This window comes from Sceloporus undulatus, chromosome 9 (genome assembly GCF_019175285.1).
Source record: "Sceloporus undulatus isolate JIND9_A2432 ecotype Alabama chromosome 9, SceUnd_v1.1, whole genome shotgun sequence".
In the NCBI taxonomy this organism is placed as follows: Eukaryota; Metazoa; Chordata; class Lepidosauria; order Squamata; family Phrynosomatidae; genus Sceloporus; species Sceloporus undulatus.
The window spans coordinates 15,435,611-15,449,334 of record NC_056530.1 but is presented as its reverse complement, the minus strand read 5'-3'; the positions used below and the strand labels follow the sequence as shown (position 1 = coordinate 15,449,334).

Sequence of the window (13,724 nt, the reverse complement as noted above, 5' to 3'; positions counted from 1 at the left end):
GAAGTGGCCTCTCCATCCCCAAAAGCTCTGCCCAGCTTCACCCACTCCCTAAATCGGAAGCGGGCTCTTGCAGCGACCCTTGCCCTGGGCCTCTCCTGCAAAGCTGCAATGCTCAGCCCACATCCATAGGGCCCTGGCCTGCTCCAGCCCCACAGTCCCCTCCGGGGCAGGAAGGCATTTAATACAGGGGACCCCATGCTCTCGACAGTTTCTGTTTCTTCCTCCAAAAACCACAGAGTGTTCTAGATGCTTCCAGGCCACTTCTAGCCTATAAAACAACAAAACAGCTCACATCCCATTCGTTTAATAACCCAGAAAGGGCACGCTGTGGCAAATGTGTGGCTTGAAGGCACAGAAAACCAATGCTAGAAGGGAGAGCCGTGGTTATGACCAAGTCATGCCAAGCTAATCTTGCCTCTTCCTTAAATAGAGTTACACTCTTGGGAGACCAGGGGAGTGCTGGGGATGTAGTTCCAGGAAGGGCTTTGCCCAGGTCCTCCATGGCAGCACTCTCCCAAGCGGGCAGAGAGGGCTCGCCAAGGGCTGCTCTTCGCCTGGAGACAAGGGTCCTGCCCCGGAGGAATGCCTCTCCATTCCAACTGCAGGCGGCCCCAGGAGAGGAGGGCCAAGGTCCGGAGTCCCTTCTCCGTTCGGCCCTGGAGACCCGCTGGGCAAGTGACTCTCTCAGCCTCCGCAGGGGAAACTATTAGCTAAGGGCAAATCTCGCCCAGAAAACCCCGGGACAGAGTCGCCTCAACCTGGAACCAGAGGCGGCGGCGGCTCCTACCGGAGAGGCGAGGAAATGGCCCCGCGGAGGACAGAGAGAGCAGGGCCGGCCGGGATCGCGAGGCGGAACCTTTCCTCTGGGGCTGCGTTGCAGCTGGGACAGGCTTCGGAGACGGACGCCAGAGGGCACTTCCGGCCGGGAGTAGCGTCACTTCCGGTGCGTCCTTCCTTTCTCGGTCCCGTTGGTCCTCTAGCCATGGAGACCATCCTGGAGCAGCAGCGCCGCTACCACGAGGAAAGGGAGCGGCTGATGGACGTCATGGTCAAGGAGATGCTCACCCGGAAGCCCACGGTCAGCAGAGGGACCCAGGGAGGGACCGGGGGGAGACTAGGGACCCGGCTGCCCCACTGGCCCCGCTGAGCCCCATCCTCTTCCTCCCTTTGCAGCTGCGGGACCAGATCAACTCGGACCAGCGGACCCGCGCCATGCAGGACGTGAGTAGGCGCCTGACCCGACCTTTGACCCCTGACCCCTGACCCCGACCCGCTAAGGTCCCCTCCTGACCCGCTCCCCTCTCTGCTCTTGCAGCGCTACATGGAGGTCAGTGGGAACCTGCGCGACTTGTACGACGACAAGGACGGGTAAGAAGAGGCCAGTTAGAGGGAGGGTGGGTTCCCCCAGGGCCCCCTGGAGCCCCCCAGGGCGCGGACCCTGGAGCCCCCCAGGGCAGGGGACCCTGGAGCCCTCTGGCACTCCCTGCCTTTCCCTTCCCATGGCTGGGGGCGGGGAGGGGAGTGAGGGGTCCCACTTAGCAGCCCATGCCCCTCCTCTGCCCCCTTTCCCACAGGCTGCGCAAGGAGGAGCTCAGCGCCATCTCCGGCCCCAATGAGTTTGCAGAGTTCTACAACCGCCTCAAGCAGATCAAGGAGTTCCACCGGAAGCACCCCAATGAGGTGAGGGCCAAGGAGAGGGTCCGGGGGGGTCTTGGCACACACAGCCGCCTCCGCTGCCAGACAGATGCCAGAGACGGAGGCAGGACAGCCCTCCAGTTGTCATTCTGGGATGGTGGCTCTGGACCACATCCTGGTGGAGGCTTTGCAGCTCGGTTCAGAGGGGTCTGACAGGGAGCTAGGTCATCTCCTTCTCTTTCAAGGGGTTTTCACAGTGATGTTTCTCCTCCTGTCCTTCAGATCTGTGTGCCGATGTCTGTGGAGTTTGAGGAGCTCCTGAAGGCCCGAGAGAACCCCAGTGAAGAAGCCCAGAGTAAGTCCAACAGCCAAAAGCATTTGGCTTGCCTGCCTACCCTGATGCCCGTCTCCTTTCTTCAGAAGCAGGGACAGGTTGGCAGAAGCGGCTGTGTCTTCTCTTGGGAGGCAGCATAGCCAGGCAAGAGAGGTGTAATGGGTGGAAAGGGGGGGGGTTCTTTTACAGCAATTACAGGGCCGTTCCTTTGTTTTTGGCAGACCTTGTGGAGTTTACCGACGAAGAGGGGTACGGCCGCTACTTGGACCTACACGACTGTTATCTCAAGTACATTAACCTGAAGGCTTCGGAGGTGATGTCTTGCACTCTTTCCTGGCTTTGGGCAGAACTAGGGGCTTTGCTTGGCCTCTGTTCCTCTTTCTGTGTCTTGCACAATCCTTTGAGCTAACCTTCTAGTAGATACTGTATACAAGGAGAAAGAGTTCCTGCACTGTCCTAAATAATAACAAATGGTCTTTTTTGCAGAAACTGGACTATATCACTTACCTTTCTACTTTTGACCAACTCTTTGACATTCCCAAGGAAAGGAAAAATGCAGAGTACAGGAGGTGAGTGTAGAGAAGGTCTTTGGGAGGTGAGAGGAGAGACACAGAAATTGCCCCAGCCTGTGGTTCATGTGGGGCTTCAGGCTCTGTCCTGAGTCCCGCTTTGCTTCTGGAGTGATTTATGGCTCTTCTAGGGAGGCTGTTTCATGCTAGTTGACTTCCACTCTTGACAGAATTTCCCCCTTTCCTGGCCCAGGAGGTACAAAGAGTGAGAGACAGATCTAAGTCATCTTTGGCACAGTTCTTCTGTGGAATGAGGATTGTTGTTGCCATTCAGCAATGGATAGGTGTGAGGTTCGCACACAAACACACCCACCCTTACCCTCTTTGTTGTTTTCCCATTACAGATACCTGGAGATGCTCCTGGAATACCTGCAGGATTACACAGATCGGGTGAAGCCTCTGCTAGACCAGAATGAGCTCTTTGGCAAAATCCAAACCGATTTTGAGAAGAAATGGGACAACGGCACTTTCCCTGGTTGGCCGGTGAGTCGAGGTCCACAGCAGGAATGGGCGGAGGTGTCATTTTGGCTGCACAGAACAGAGATGTGGGGCAATCTTTGTTGAGGGTCTTCAGTGTTGAAGGTCTTTAGGCAGTAACCTCACTCTCTTGTTCTCTTTTGGCAGAAAGAGACCAGCAGTGCCCTCACCCATGCGGGTGCTCACCTGGACCTCTCAGCCTTCTCTTCCTGGGAGGTTTGCTTGCCTTCTTAACCCTCTCTTATCACAGGACGGGAGAAGGAGGGCAAGCCTAGGGCTTGTCCTGCTGCCGCTGCCCCTTCATCCCTGGGGTTCTGGTCTGGAGAAGAGTTGGGCCTGAGTTTTCCCATTCCCTTCAGTGCCACTACCTTACAGTAGGGGTGGTTCACTCCAGCCTGCTTCGCACTGAGCTTTTGTGTTTCTGCTATAGGAGTTGGCCTCCCTTGGGCTGGATCGTCTGAAATCTGCTCTGCTGGCGTTGGGTCTCAAGTGTGGAGGGTGAGTAAGGGCCTGATTTCCCTCTGCCCAAAGATGCTGGCTGGGTTGGCAGCTTCTTAGGGCTCAGGAAATAGCCGGGCAGTTCAGGTGAACTTTGGGGTGCACCCCTCACCCACCCAGATGTCTAGAGACTTATTTGTCTTACCTTCCCTTTTGTTTTCCTCCTGAACAGTACGTTAGAGGAACGTGCCCAGAGACTGTTTAGCACTAAGGGGAAGTCCCTGGAGGCCCTTGACCCCTCCCTCTTTGCCAAGAACCCCAAGACAAAGGGAAGCAAACGGTGAGTTGCCTTCATGTCCTTTTTCTCCAGGTAAAGTGCAGCTAACTGGCCATTACCTTGTGAGGCTGTTTCTCAGCTTTAGCTCCTCTCCCCTTGGGAAGCTGCAGGGGCAATTTGAACAGTTTCCTTTAACTCTGCTTTCTGTACCAGCTGCCTTGGAAGGTGGCAAGGGGAGTGATATGGGTTAGCCTGTTCTCCACTTTTGATGACCATTGCAACTGGCTCTGAGTGCCTGGGCTCAGGTGGGTTGCCTGGCATCACATCTGGGCAGTGCCACCCCTTTACAGCTCTGTTGCCTTTGCAGGGACACAGAACGGAACAAAGACTTGGCCTTTCTGGAGGCTCAGATCTACGAGTATGTGGAGATCCTTGGGGTAAGTGCCCCTGCCCTTTTCTTGGCCCCCTAGTCCCATGTGGGGCCTCACAGCAGGGGTACTTTGTTGTCACTTATGGGCATTGACTCTTCCTGCAGGAGCAGCGGCAGCTGACCCATGAGAATGTCCAGCGTAAGCAGGCAAGGACCGGGGAGGAGCGGGAGGAGGAGGAGGAGGAGCAGATCAGCGAGAGTGAGAGTGAGGATGAAGAGAACGAAATCATCTACAACCCAAAGAACTTGCCTCTGGGCTGGGATGGCAAGGTGAGGTCCCCTGCCAGTCACGGGGAGGGTTGTTGGGCTGAGTGGGATGTATTATGGGAGCACATGCAATGTGCCTCTCCCTCTGCTTCATGCCCACCTTTCTGGCCCTTTTCCAGCCAATTCCCTACTGGCTCTACAAGCTCCATGGCCTGAACATCAGCTACAACTGTGAGATCTGTGGGAACTACACATATCGGGGGCCCAAGGCATTCCAGCGACACTTTGCAGTAAGCAACGGCAGGAAGAGGCATTGGGCCGATACAAGAAAAGGCTAAAGTGTTGTTGAAGGGTTGGGGGCCAAGGAGAGAGACGTCTTTGGATTCCCCACTTATAGGGAGCCATATCTTTTGCAAGTGCAAAGGACTGGACCAGGCTAGTGCTTTGGGCGGGATGAAGTGCCTCACAAGCTGGGAAGTCTGCTTGTAGCACCCTTGGGAAGGTCCTGGGACCTGGCTTATAGACTCAAATGTCACATCTGTCCTGGAAAAGGGGAGTGGGAAGAGCTGCACTCCTTCCTGATCCCCCCCCCATTCCTTTCTGCCCCTTAATGGCCCTTCATGTTCTTCTTTCTGATGCCCTTGTCTCTCTGCAGGAGTGGCGCCATGCTCATGGGATGCGATGCCTAGGCATCCCCAACACAGCTCACTTTGCCAACGTCACACAGATTGAGGATGCCGTCTCCCGTAAGTGGAAGCATGTTGCTCTTCCTGTCATGTGCTGAGCAGGAGCCACACTGTTACCATCACTGCCATGTCTGTCTTTGCATACAAGAGCTCTGTAGAGTTCTGAGAGGTCAACTGCTGTTTCACTGACTGCCCAAGACCACATCAGACCCAGCAGCTGCCCTTTTGGAGTGAATTGGGAGCATTTTTGTCAGGATCAGGGGACAGCTTTTCAGGGCTGCAACTGTGGCCCTGGCTGGGGGGGGGGTCACACAGCCCCCTTTGCAGTGGGTGATGGAAGCAGAGCCCTGCCTTACCCAGGAGCAGTTGGGAGACTGGCAGTGGCCCTGATTGTCTTTCTGTCTGGATCTCCTGCAGTGTGGGCCAAACTGAAGCAGCAGAAGGCTTCTGAGAGGTGGCAACCGGACACAGAAGTAAGTTGGGGCTGAGGGTACCCTTGCCTTGTTCCCATTCCCCTTCACAGTGAAAGCTACAGATACTAGGTCTGCTGGGAGGGTGCATACCTCTGTATCCCAAACTCCCCTAAGAAGCTTGGCAACGAAGATCTGAAGGTTAGGAAAGTTTAGCGATTCCTCTGTTAATGGGGACGGGTGAGGTGTGGCAATCATTTGTCAGGAAAAAACAAACAGCTTCATTTATATACCGCTTCATACTGAACTAGCAGTGTCTAAGAGGTTTACAACTGAAAGCTAAAAAAAGAAGGACTCGCAAGTGAGAGAGAACGGATAAGGGCCCAGGACTGACCATTGTAGGTCAGCAGAAGGATGGTGCTGAGGAAGAGTGTCCCTCTGCCATGACTGCTGATGGACAAGACCTACCTCGGCCTGTCTTTGACTCCATGCATGTCTGGTGACCCTCCTGCTATTCTTTTGCTCCCCATTGGGCACTCAACAGAGTTTTTCTTTCCTTCCTTTTTCACTTCAGGAGGAATATGAGGATTCCAGTGGGAATGTGGTCAACAAAAAGACCTACGAAGACTTGAAACGCCAAGGCCTGCTGTGATGGGTGGGCGAGTGGCGTGGCACTTCTCTGCTTTCTTCTCTTCTTTTCACAACCGGATTTTCCTTAGCCATCTGAGCTGGGGCTGTCAGGAGATGTGGTTTCTGTAAGACATTTTCTTTGTATGAAACTAATTCATAGAAATAAAACCTAGTTTTAAAACCCTGTTTGGCAGAGCCACGCAGCTGTCATGTCTTTCACATATCTGTCTTCTTGAGGGTCTGAAGCAGTAGAGACCCACAGCACAGTCCTCCAACAAACAGACTTACTGAGGACTGAAGCCCCGAGGGGGAGTTCCCGTTTTCCTTCCCCAGAGACCCCCTGCAGGTCACTTTTGGTTGGAGATTTCAATCTTGCAAGTGAAGTCCTTCCAGCTTGTTTCAGCCCCCCTTGGCCTGCTTGCAAAAGCAACAAATGGTTGTTTGGTTTTCTCTTAAATCCAACCCCAGTGTTTGCCGTCTCTTGGGAAATGCCTCATTGTGGGCGCCCAAAGGCCTGGCCCACATCTCACAGACCAGGCAAGGGAGGTATCAGCATCTTTGGAGAAGAGCTAGAACAGCCCAGACAGTTGTGCTTCATCAGGCATTGGTTGGTGACAGGCCAGGCTCTCCATTGTCAGTCTGACATACATGCAGATGGGGGCCTGGGGGTTGCCATCTGGTTGAAAAAGAAGGTCTCCTACGCTTTGAGGCCCATTAGGAAAAACACAGAGGTTGCTGCCCAGGGCTGTCTTCTGCGGGACATTTTTTTTGTCCTGCTGCCCTACATTCCCAGAACTAACACCCCCTCCCTCCCCCCACACACACATATCACTAATGCAAAGCATGAACAATTTAATGTAATGGAGGTGGGCAAGGCCCTGGGTGGGTGGGCAGGGGTTGTAACTGGGGCAGAGAGAGGTGTAGGGGGAGACTGGCCTTGTGAGGAGGGCAAAGGGTGTTTTCTGAGGGGGGAAACATTTAATTGGTGCCCTTCCCAGAAGAACTGCACTCTGCTGTAAATGTCCTGGCTCGGAGGGGTCTGTTTCTGCAGCATCAAAAGTAAGCAGGGCTGAGCTGAGGACTGGCTCTTCTCTGGGGAAAATCCATCAAACTCTTTCTCTTTTTCTCTGGGCTTGGGAGGGCTGTTTTGTTTTGGGTATCATGGCCTATTCTGGTTCTGACTAAGGGAATGACAAAGAGGATGCTTTTGCCAGATACCGCTTGCTTGTCTGAAAATCATCATTTCCCCCAGAGCAATTAAAGATCCCTCTGTTGCCTTTGCCAGATGTTCCTAGCCTGTGATGAGGATCATGACTGGCAGAATCCCCAGTGCACCTCTCCCCTTCACCAAATGTCTGACAGGAACACAATAGGCTGTTCTCAGGGGCTTCTTTTCCTCCAGAGCTCCAGAAGAACTCCAGATATATAAGGCCTTCATGGGTGAGAAGAGGGGGAAAGGTTTATTTTGTGTCTCCCTTTCCAAAGGGCATTTAAGCACCTTTGGGGATCAGAGAAAATCAAAGTCCTCCTGAAGTCAGGTTTGGCCACTGAGTGCCCCCTCCTCCATCTTTGCTGGGTGAAAACAAGTTCATCAGGTAGGGAAGGGGTGTATCCTGCCTAGAGCACCAAGGAAGCAGGCTTTTCCTTGCCCCCCTCCCATCACCCCACCACCCAGCTCTGTTTGCTGGTTGGTGCCATCTCCGCCTGGGCGGGGAGGAGAGCTCCCGGGGGCATCTCCTGTGCCAGTGCTGAAGGCTGACATTGCTCACACAGTCATCCAGGGCTCTCTGCAGGTGAGAAGCAAGCCAGGTAAGTGGGCACGGTGGTGGGGATAGGGGAGTGGGGTTGGGGTCTTTTGGGGAACTGTACAAGAAAGTGGGGAGGGAGTGAGAGACCTGCCTAGCACAGAAAGGGTGGCAGGCTAAATGTTGAGCTTGGGTAGCAGTGGGAAAGCTCAGGCATGGCTGAAGCCAGGGCACAGCCATAGCCTGCACCCTGTGGGCAGGATGGGACCCTGGACAAGCAGGAGGATCACCCCCAAGTCTTCCTTGCCCTGTTTTTTAGCTGGGGGTGTTTGCATTTGGACTAGGTGGAGATGAGCAATGGAAGAAACCCAGTTTCTGTTTCTTCCAAGAAAACCCTTTTCCAGAAGGCAGGCACTGGTTCAGCCCGCAGCCAGTGTCTGTCCCCTTTTCTCTACTCTGGCCACAGGGGAGAAGGGGGTCCTGTCCGTGGCCTCATTTGAGCCCAGGCCTTTCTCAGGCATAAACTTGGCTCTGGGCAGCAACTTGGAGGAGTTGGGTCTGGAAGAGAAAGAGGGCCCCTGGATGCCTCTTCCCAGCTCCTGGGCCTGGTCTGTGGTTCCTCATGCTTCAGGAGTGGTGATGGGAAAATGGGGAGGAGGTGAATTCAGAACAGGACAATCTCCCCCCCCCCCACTCCCCCAAGCCAAGCCAAGCCAAGGCAGGCACAGGAAGTGGTGGGAGGAGGGAGTGTGCTTCTCTTTCCCTCTGAGGCTCCACCAAAGACGCTGTTGCTGGGCCAACAGTGGCTCTCATTAGCAAGCTGCAGTGGGCCACTGGGCCTGTCCTTTCCTGGTCTCTATGGCAGCCACTAGTCATTTGGGGACTTGCTGTGAGATCCTGGAACTTGGCCACCAGCCTTGCTGGACTCTGTGCCTTCTTCACCCCAACAGCCCCCATGCCACCCCACTCAAGTGCTCAGTGTAGCCCTCCACTGTCTCTAATTCTCTTGGAGGACGCAGGGAGCCCAGAGAAAACCACTTTGGGTAATGGGACCCAGAATGAACCATAAGCTCCCAGTGAGTCTCTTTCTGTCACAGCGCTCAGTGGAACATCTCTTGCCAGTGGGATCAGGTCTCTTCTTGCCTGGCAGCTGGCTTCATTGTCAGGCAAAGGCTCTTAGTAGCCAAGGCCACTGGGTTTTGGGGAGAGAGGCCTTCCTGCCATGCAGGCCACAGTGCCCCCTGTGTCCCTTGCCAGCACAGGAGGCAGCTGGTGATGGGAAGAGGGGCTGTTGCAGAAGCAGCATCCGTCTTGCTATGAAGATGCCATTCTGGCTCTGTGACAGAGCCTTACCTTTGCAGGTGTTTTAATAACTATCTCTACTTGAGCGGTTTTATCGCAATGCTAGAACAGCCAGAAGACTCTTCCATGGTGGGTTTCCCAAAGGAGGAGGCTGCTTTGCTTCATGTACACTCAAGAGTTTGCAGGAGGGGCAGAGCAGAGGAAGAGATGAGCATCCCTGGGGGATGATGGGTAAAGTGATGAAAGACAACAACATCAGAACAATGGAGCCTTGTTTGCCATTTCGCAGGCCACTCGCCCATCCTGGAAAAGCAACTTGGAGCCAAGTCCAAGAAGCCCAAATCCAGCATTTGCAGCCTTACCAAACAAGGGTGCCTCCTCTCTCACAGCAGGAGGAGGTAGCTCATTAATGCCTGCCTTCCCCTCTTTAACAGCTAAGCTCCTCTGAGCACCCCTTCTATCCATGTGTTGCCTGAGAAGAGGAGGCCATACCCACTGGATGTGATCCCCTGCCCTTGGGAGTCTGTCTTTAGATTGTAGGCCTCAGAGGGCAGGGAACTGTGGCTGGCTTTTTGTTTTGTTTTGTGTAAAGCACCATGTACAGCGATGGGTAGAGCCATAGAAACCTATTGGTGTCCTACAGCAAGTCATACTCTCATCCCCAGAGGAAGGCAATGGCAAACCCCCTTTGAACAAATCTTGCCAAGAAAACTCCATGTTAGGGTTGCCATAAGTCAGTAAGGACTTGGAATACAAACAACAGTGATGGTGCTATATAAACAAACCAATTAAGAAATTGGTGATGATGATGGCAGTGGCACCCATGTCAGCATGGAGGTGAATCCTCTGCAAGTATTTGTCCAGCTTTATAGGAGCTGTCTGGGGTGCTGAAGTCTTTCCTCCAAATAGCTCCAGCCCTTCTGATAGCTCCTTTAAAGCTTCCCAAACCCTGGATTTACTGTACCATTGCTGTGGGACCCACCTGCTGCCCCAGGTGGGGAGAAGTCCGTAAAGTGTTTGTCCATGTCCTTTCAAGCTTCCCAAACCCAGACACCCCAACTGCAGGGCCTGAGAGGAGCACTCTTGGTTCAAGATGGTGCGGCCCAACCTCTGGATCCTTCCGACTCAAGGTAAGACAGACTTGCTTCTTGTATATGGAGGTTTACTGGTCAAAAGACCAAAGTGGCTTGTATATGTGAGGTGAGCCTTGGAAGGTCCTGGAGGCCCTTCAGACCAAGAACAGTAAGAAGCACACAGTGTCCCACTATGCTGTGGAACTCATTGCCATAAGACATAGTGACAGCCGCAAGCTCAGAAGGCTTTAAAAGGGGATTGCCAGGTGGATACCCCTCCTGCCTGCCTGCTGCAATGCCCAGTCCAGGGCAAACCTTGCTGGCTCCTCTCTTTCCAGGCATCCTCCTGCTCTGGCTTGCTCTGCATCCTGGCACCTGGAGCCCTGGCATCTCAGCAGGTGAGGCAGGGAGACCAAGGACTGCGAAGCAAGGGGTTAATGGCTAGAAATTGCCTCCCCCCAATATCCTGCTTGCTGGTAGGCCTTCTGGCAGGCCTTGTGTGCTGTGCCTTCTGGGCAGCCATGGACCACAAGGGGATGATCCCGTCGCAGTATCCACTTTTCCCCTCTCCCCAAACTCACCCCCTTTTTCTTTCAGAGCTTAACGGCATCTTGGGACCAGCTCTTCTCTCCAACAGCTCAGGGAACAGAACAGAGCTGGTGGTTCCAGTAAGGAGCCCCTGGCAAGAGGGAAGGAGGGAGGGAGCTCTGCCTCTGCCAGGCTGTGGGGTCAAAGGGGCCTGGGCATTTGCTGCTGGGCACCGGGAGCACCAACTGGTCTGGCAGTTCAGCTGTTCTTGGCCTGGGAAGACCAGAGGCCAAGGGGTGCCAGGCTGTTCTCCCTCAGCTTCTGCTCTCCCTATAGCTGACCTGCCAGAGCTTCCAGTGTTCTGGGGAGAGATGCTACCAGGAGGTGGCACATGGAAACAGCAGCGCATGGGAGCCCTGCCACAACGCTTCCCACTGTGAGGTAAGGGGGAGGGAGGCATAGAGCTTCTTATGGGGTGCTCTGGAGATTGGGGCCTTTGGGAGGAGGAGGAGGTCCCACATAGAGCAGCAGGTGGGCTCATATAGGGGATACAAATCGTCCCCCATGGCCTTGCCACCGAAGTGGGGCCTCACTTGTGGGCCATCTGGCCCCACTAACACTTCTGCCTCCCACCAGCTGTTCCGCCTCAACAGCACCAGTTACACAGCTGGGTGCAGCAGCGACTGTGGGAATGGCAGCACCTCCACTGAGAGGTGCATGACCAACAGCAGCATGCGCATGGAGCTCTGCATCATGGAGTGCTGTGACTCCCCAAACTGCCTACGCCTCAATGCCACGGCCTATGGTAAGGCTATAGGGGCTGGAGAAGTGGCCACATGGGGACCCCTTTCCCTTCCCAAAACACTCCGGTGGGATATGTCCCATATGCCAGGGGCAGTTGTGCCCTCCTGCATCAATGCCAGGACACCCCTCAGCCCTCTCCCTGCCCCACCTGGCATTGTGATGCCTCCCAGAGTTGCCCACTGCTCTGCCAAGGCTTCGGCCCATCTCTGCTGCTCTCTCTCTCCTGTTCCAGGTGATCTGCCATCCCCAACCACCCCTGCTGCCACAACCACCACCACTGTTGCTACCACCACTGCCACCACCACCACTGTTGCTCCCAGAAATGTAGGTCCCTCTTCCGAGGGGAGGGAAGAGGAGCAGTGGGCTGTTAGATGCATCCCACGGTGGGAACCCTGTGTATCTCCCAGACTCACCCCCACCTGCTCCCACTGACTCCCTTCTTTTCTCCCTCATGGCTTGGCAGGGGAAAGTGTGTGGCCACTTCACCTGTCACGGAGAAGGGTGCTACAGAGGCCAGAAGTCCTCCATGAGCTGCTCTGTGGGTTTTGATTTCTGTGAGGTAAACATTTCTGAGCAGCCCAGCCAAGTCTGCAGCCAGTCCATTCCTTGAGCCAGGCCAGGGGTGGTGGACTGCCCTGCTTTCCTTGGGGGTCTGGGAGGGCCAGGAGGGCTGGAGGCCCAGAACATAGGATTGGCCTTTTGGAAACAGAGGCAGAACACACACACACACACACACACACACACACACACACACACACATTCATTTTCCTTCTGGAAAGTCAAGCAGAACAGCTGCCCCCAATGCCAGCTCCATTGTGGGACTGGCCCTAGTCCCACAGCCTCCTGGGCCGAATTGTGTGGCCCTCTGTTTCCATCTTCCCAGGCATGCCCTTACTCTCCCCAACCCCTTGGGCTGTCCACGTTTGGAAAGTGTTGGAGCAGAAGCCGGCCGGCTTTTCATGTTCTTGGCTGCCGAAGGCCGAAGCCTACCAGGGCCACCATGTGCCTTCCTGCCATGGGCCTTGGGCACCCCCCCAAGTCCAAGCAGAAGGGCCTGGGGCAGCTGTCTGGTCCAGATGGGGTCTTTCTTTCCTCCATTTCCCTAAGAGGGAGGGAGGCCAATGGGCTGCAGGCGCTGACCCTGGTGCCCTCTGCCCTGCTGGCCATTCCCACTCACCTTGCCAGGGAGCCAGCCCTGCCCCTGTCTCCTTCCCCAGAGACACAAAGGGGTCGCCCTGGGAGAGGTGCCAGCTCCCAACTCTTCTTTCCTCTCCTTCCAGATGAAGAAGACTGGACCCCACTTTGTGGCCGGCTGCAGCAAAGCATGCAACAGGTCAGGGCCGGCCTGCGCTGCGGGATCCAAGGCCCCCTGCTTCCAGGAGTGCTGCCCAGCCAGGCCCAAGGCCAGCTGCCTGAGGCTGGACGGCGGAGTCCACTTCAACGGGGCTGGCAGGGCGAGCATTGTATCCCTTGTCCCACTCCTGGCCTATGCAGGCGCCATCCTTAGCCTGACCTATGCCCTCTTGTTCTCCGTGGGGCCCAACTGAGGAAGGGTGCAGGTCAGGGCCAGGCCTGGCTGGGGCTGGGCAATGGAGGACGCCTTCTAGAGAGAGGCCAAGGGCCAGCTTTGCTCCTGCTGCCCTTCCTCGGCCCTTGGCCAGTGGGGAGGAGGGCAGGCCTTGGGGGCAGATGCATTGAGGGGGGCTGCCTTCCTTGACACCCCAAAACTGGATGCCTCTCTCCCAGCAAAGGCTGCCCTTGCCTTTCCCTCCTCCGCCTGCAGCTTGTTTCTATCTGCTTGCAATGCCTGGTGTCAGGAACGTGTTTTGGGGCTGAGGAAAAGGGGCGAATAAACCTCTTTAACCCGACTGTGGCTGCCTTCGTGGTTTTTACAGGGAGGGTCCCACTACAACCCCCATCATCCCCCTAAAGCAGCCCAGCCCAGGACACGAGGGATCTTGGGTTGCTGCTGGGGCCGGAGGGCCAGAAGCCCCGTGGCCACTTGGTGGTCGGGTCTCCTTAGGACGCAGCCGTTGCCCCCCAAGAGAGGACCCCGAAGGGAGAGAGAGAGGCTGCATCTCAGGGAAGAAGGGGAGCTGTCCGGGGGTGGATCGGGGCCTCTGTGTCCGGGGAGGGAGGGAGGGGGTCCCGCCAAGCAGCCCTCCGCTCCTTCCGAGCC

At 55.5% G+C, this 13,724-nt stretch overlaps 2 protein-coding genes across 2 annotated transcripts; both read left to right on the top strand.

Moving 5' to 3' along the window:
• The first annotated feature begins 918 nt into the window (after window positions 1-918).
• On the top strand, window positions 919-6,279 carry SF3A3 (splicing factor 3a subunit 3). The gene is made up of 17 exons (XM_042439672.1): window positions 919-1,078; window positions 1,174-1,221; window positions 1,316-1,368; window positions 1,575-1,680; window positions 1,918-1,990; window positions 2,191-2,282; window positions 2,456-2,538; window positions 2,883-3,021; window positions 3,163-3,231; window positions 3,446-3,513; window positions 3,686-3,793; window positions 4,098-4,167; window positions 4,266-4,430; window positions 4,547-4,657; window positions 5,023-5,113; window positions 5,471-5,526; window positions 6,038-6,279. Exons 1-17 carry the CDS (start codon window positions 983-985, stop codon window positions 6,113-6,115), a joined length of 1,506 nt encoding a protein of 501 aa, XP_042295606.1. The 5' UTR covers window positions 919-982; the 3' UTR covers window positions 6,116-6,279.
• A 3,954-nt stretch (window positions 6,280-10,233) lies between these two features.
• Window positions 10,234-13,407, top strand: LOC121915495. The gene is made up of 8 exons (XM_042439809.1): window positions 10,234-10,270; window positions 10,552-10,611; window positions 10,811-10,881; window positions 11,078-11,182; window positions 11,378-11,546; window positions 11,778-11,869; window positions 12,009-12,104; window positions 12,826-13,407. The coding sequence occupies exons 1-8, from the start codon at window positions 10,234-10,236 to the stop codon at window positions 13,090-13,092; spliced, it is 897 nt and encodes a 298-aa protein (XP_042295743.1). The 3' UTR covers window positions 13,093-13,407.
• The last annotated feature ends 317 nt before the right edge of the window (window positions 13,408-13,724 follow it).

Bases quoted from the DNA above. Each gene is read 5' to 3' on its own strand.
- SF3A3 (XM_042439672.1), top strand. From the start codon at position 983: ATGGAGACCATCCTGGAGCAGCAGCGCCGCTACCACGAGGAAAGGGAG. The intron at 2,283-2,455 runs GTGATGTCTTGC...TCTTTTTTGCAG, and splicing joins TTAACCTGAAGGCTTCGGAG to AAACTGGACTATATCACTTA. The intron at 2,539-2,882 runs GTGAGTGTAGAG...TTCCCATTACAG, and splicing joins AAAAATGCAGAGTACAGGAG to ATACCTGGAGATGCTCCTGG.
- LOC121915495 (XM_042439809.1), top strand. From the start codon at position 10,234: ATGGTGCGGCCCAACCTCTGGATCCTTCCGACTCAAG. The intron at 10,271-10,551 runs GTAAGACAGACT...CTCTCTTTCCAG, and splicing joins CTGGATCCTTCCGACTCAAG to GCATCCTCCTGCTCTGGCTT. The intron at 11,547-11,777 runs GTAAGGCTATAG...CTCCTGTTCCAG, and splicing joins CCTCAATGCCACGGCCTATG to GTGATCTGCCATCCCCAACC.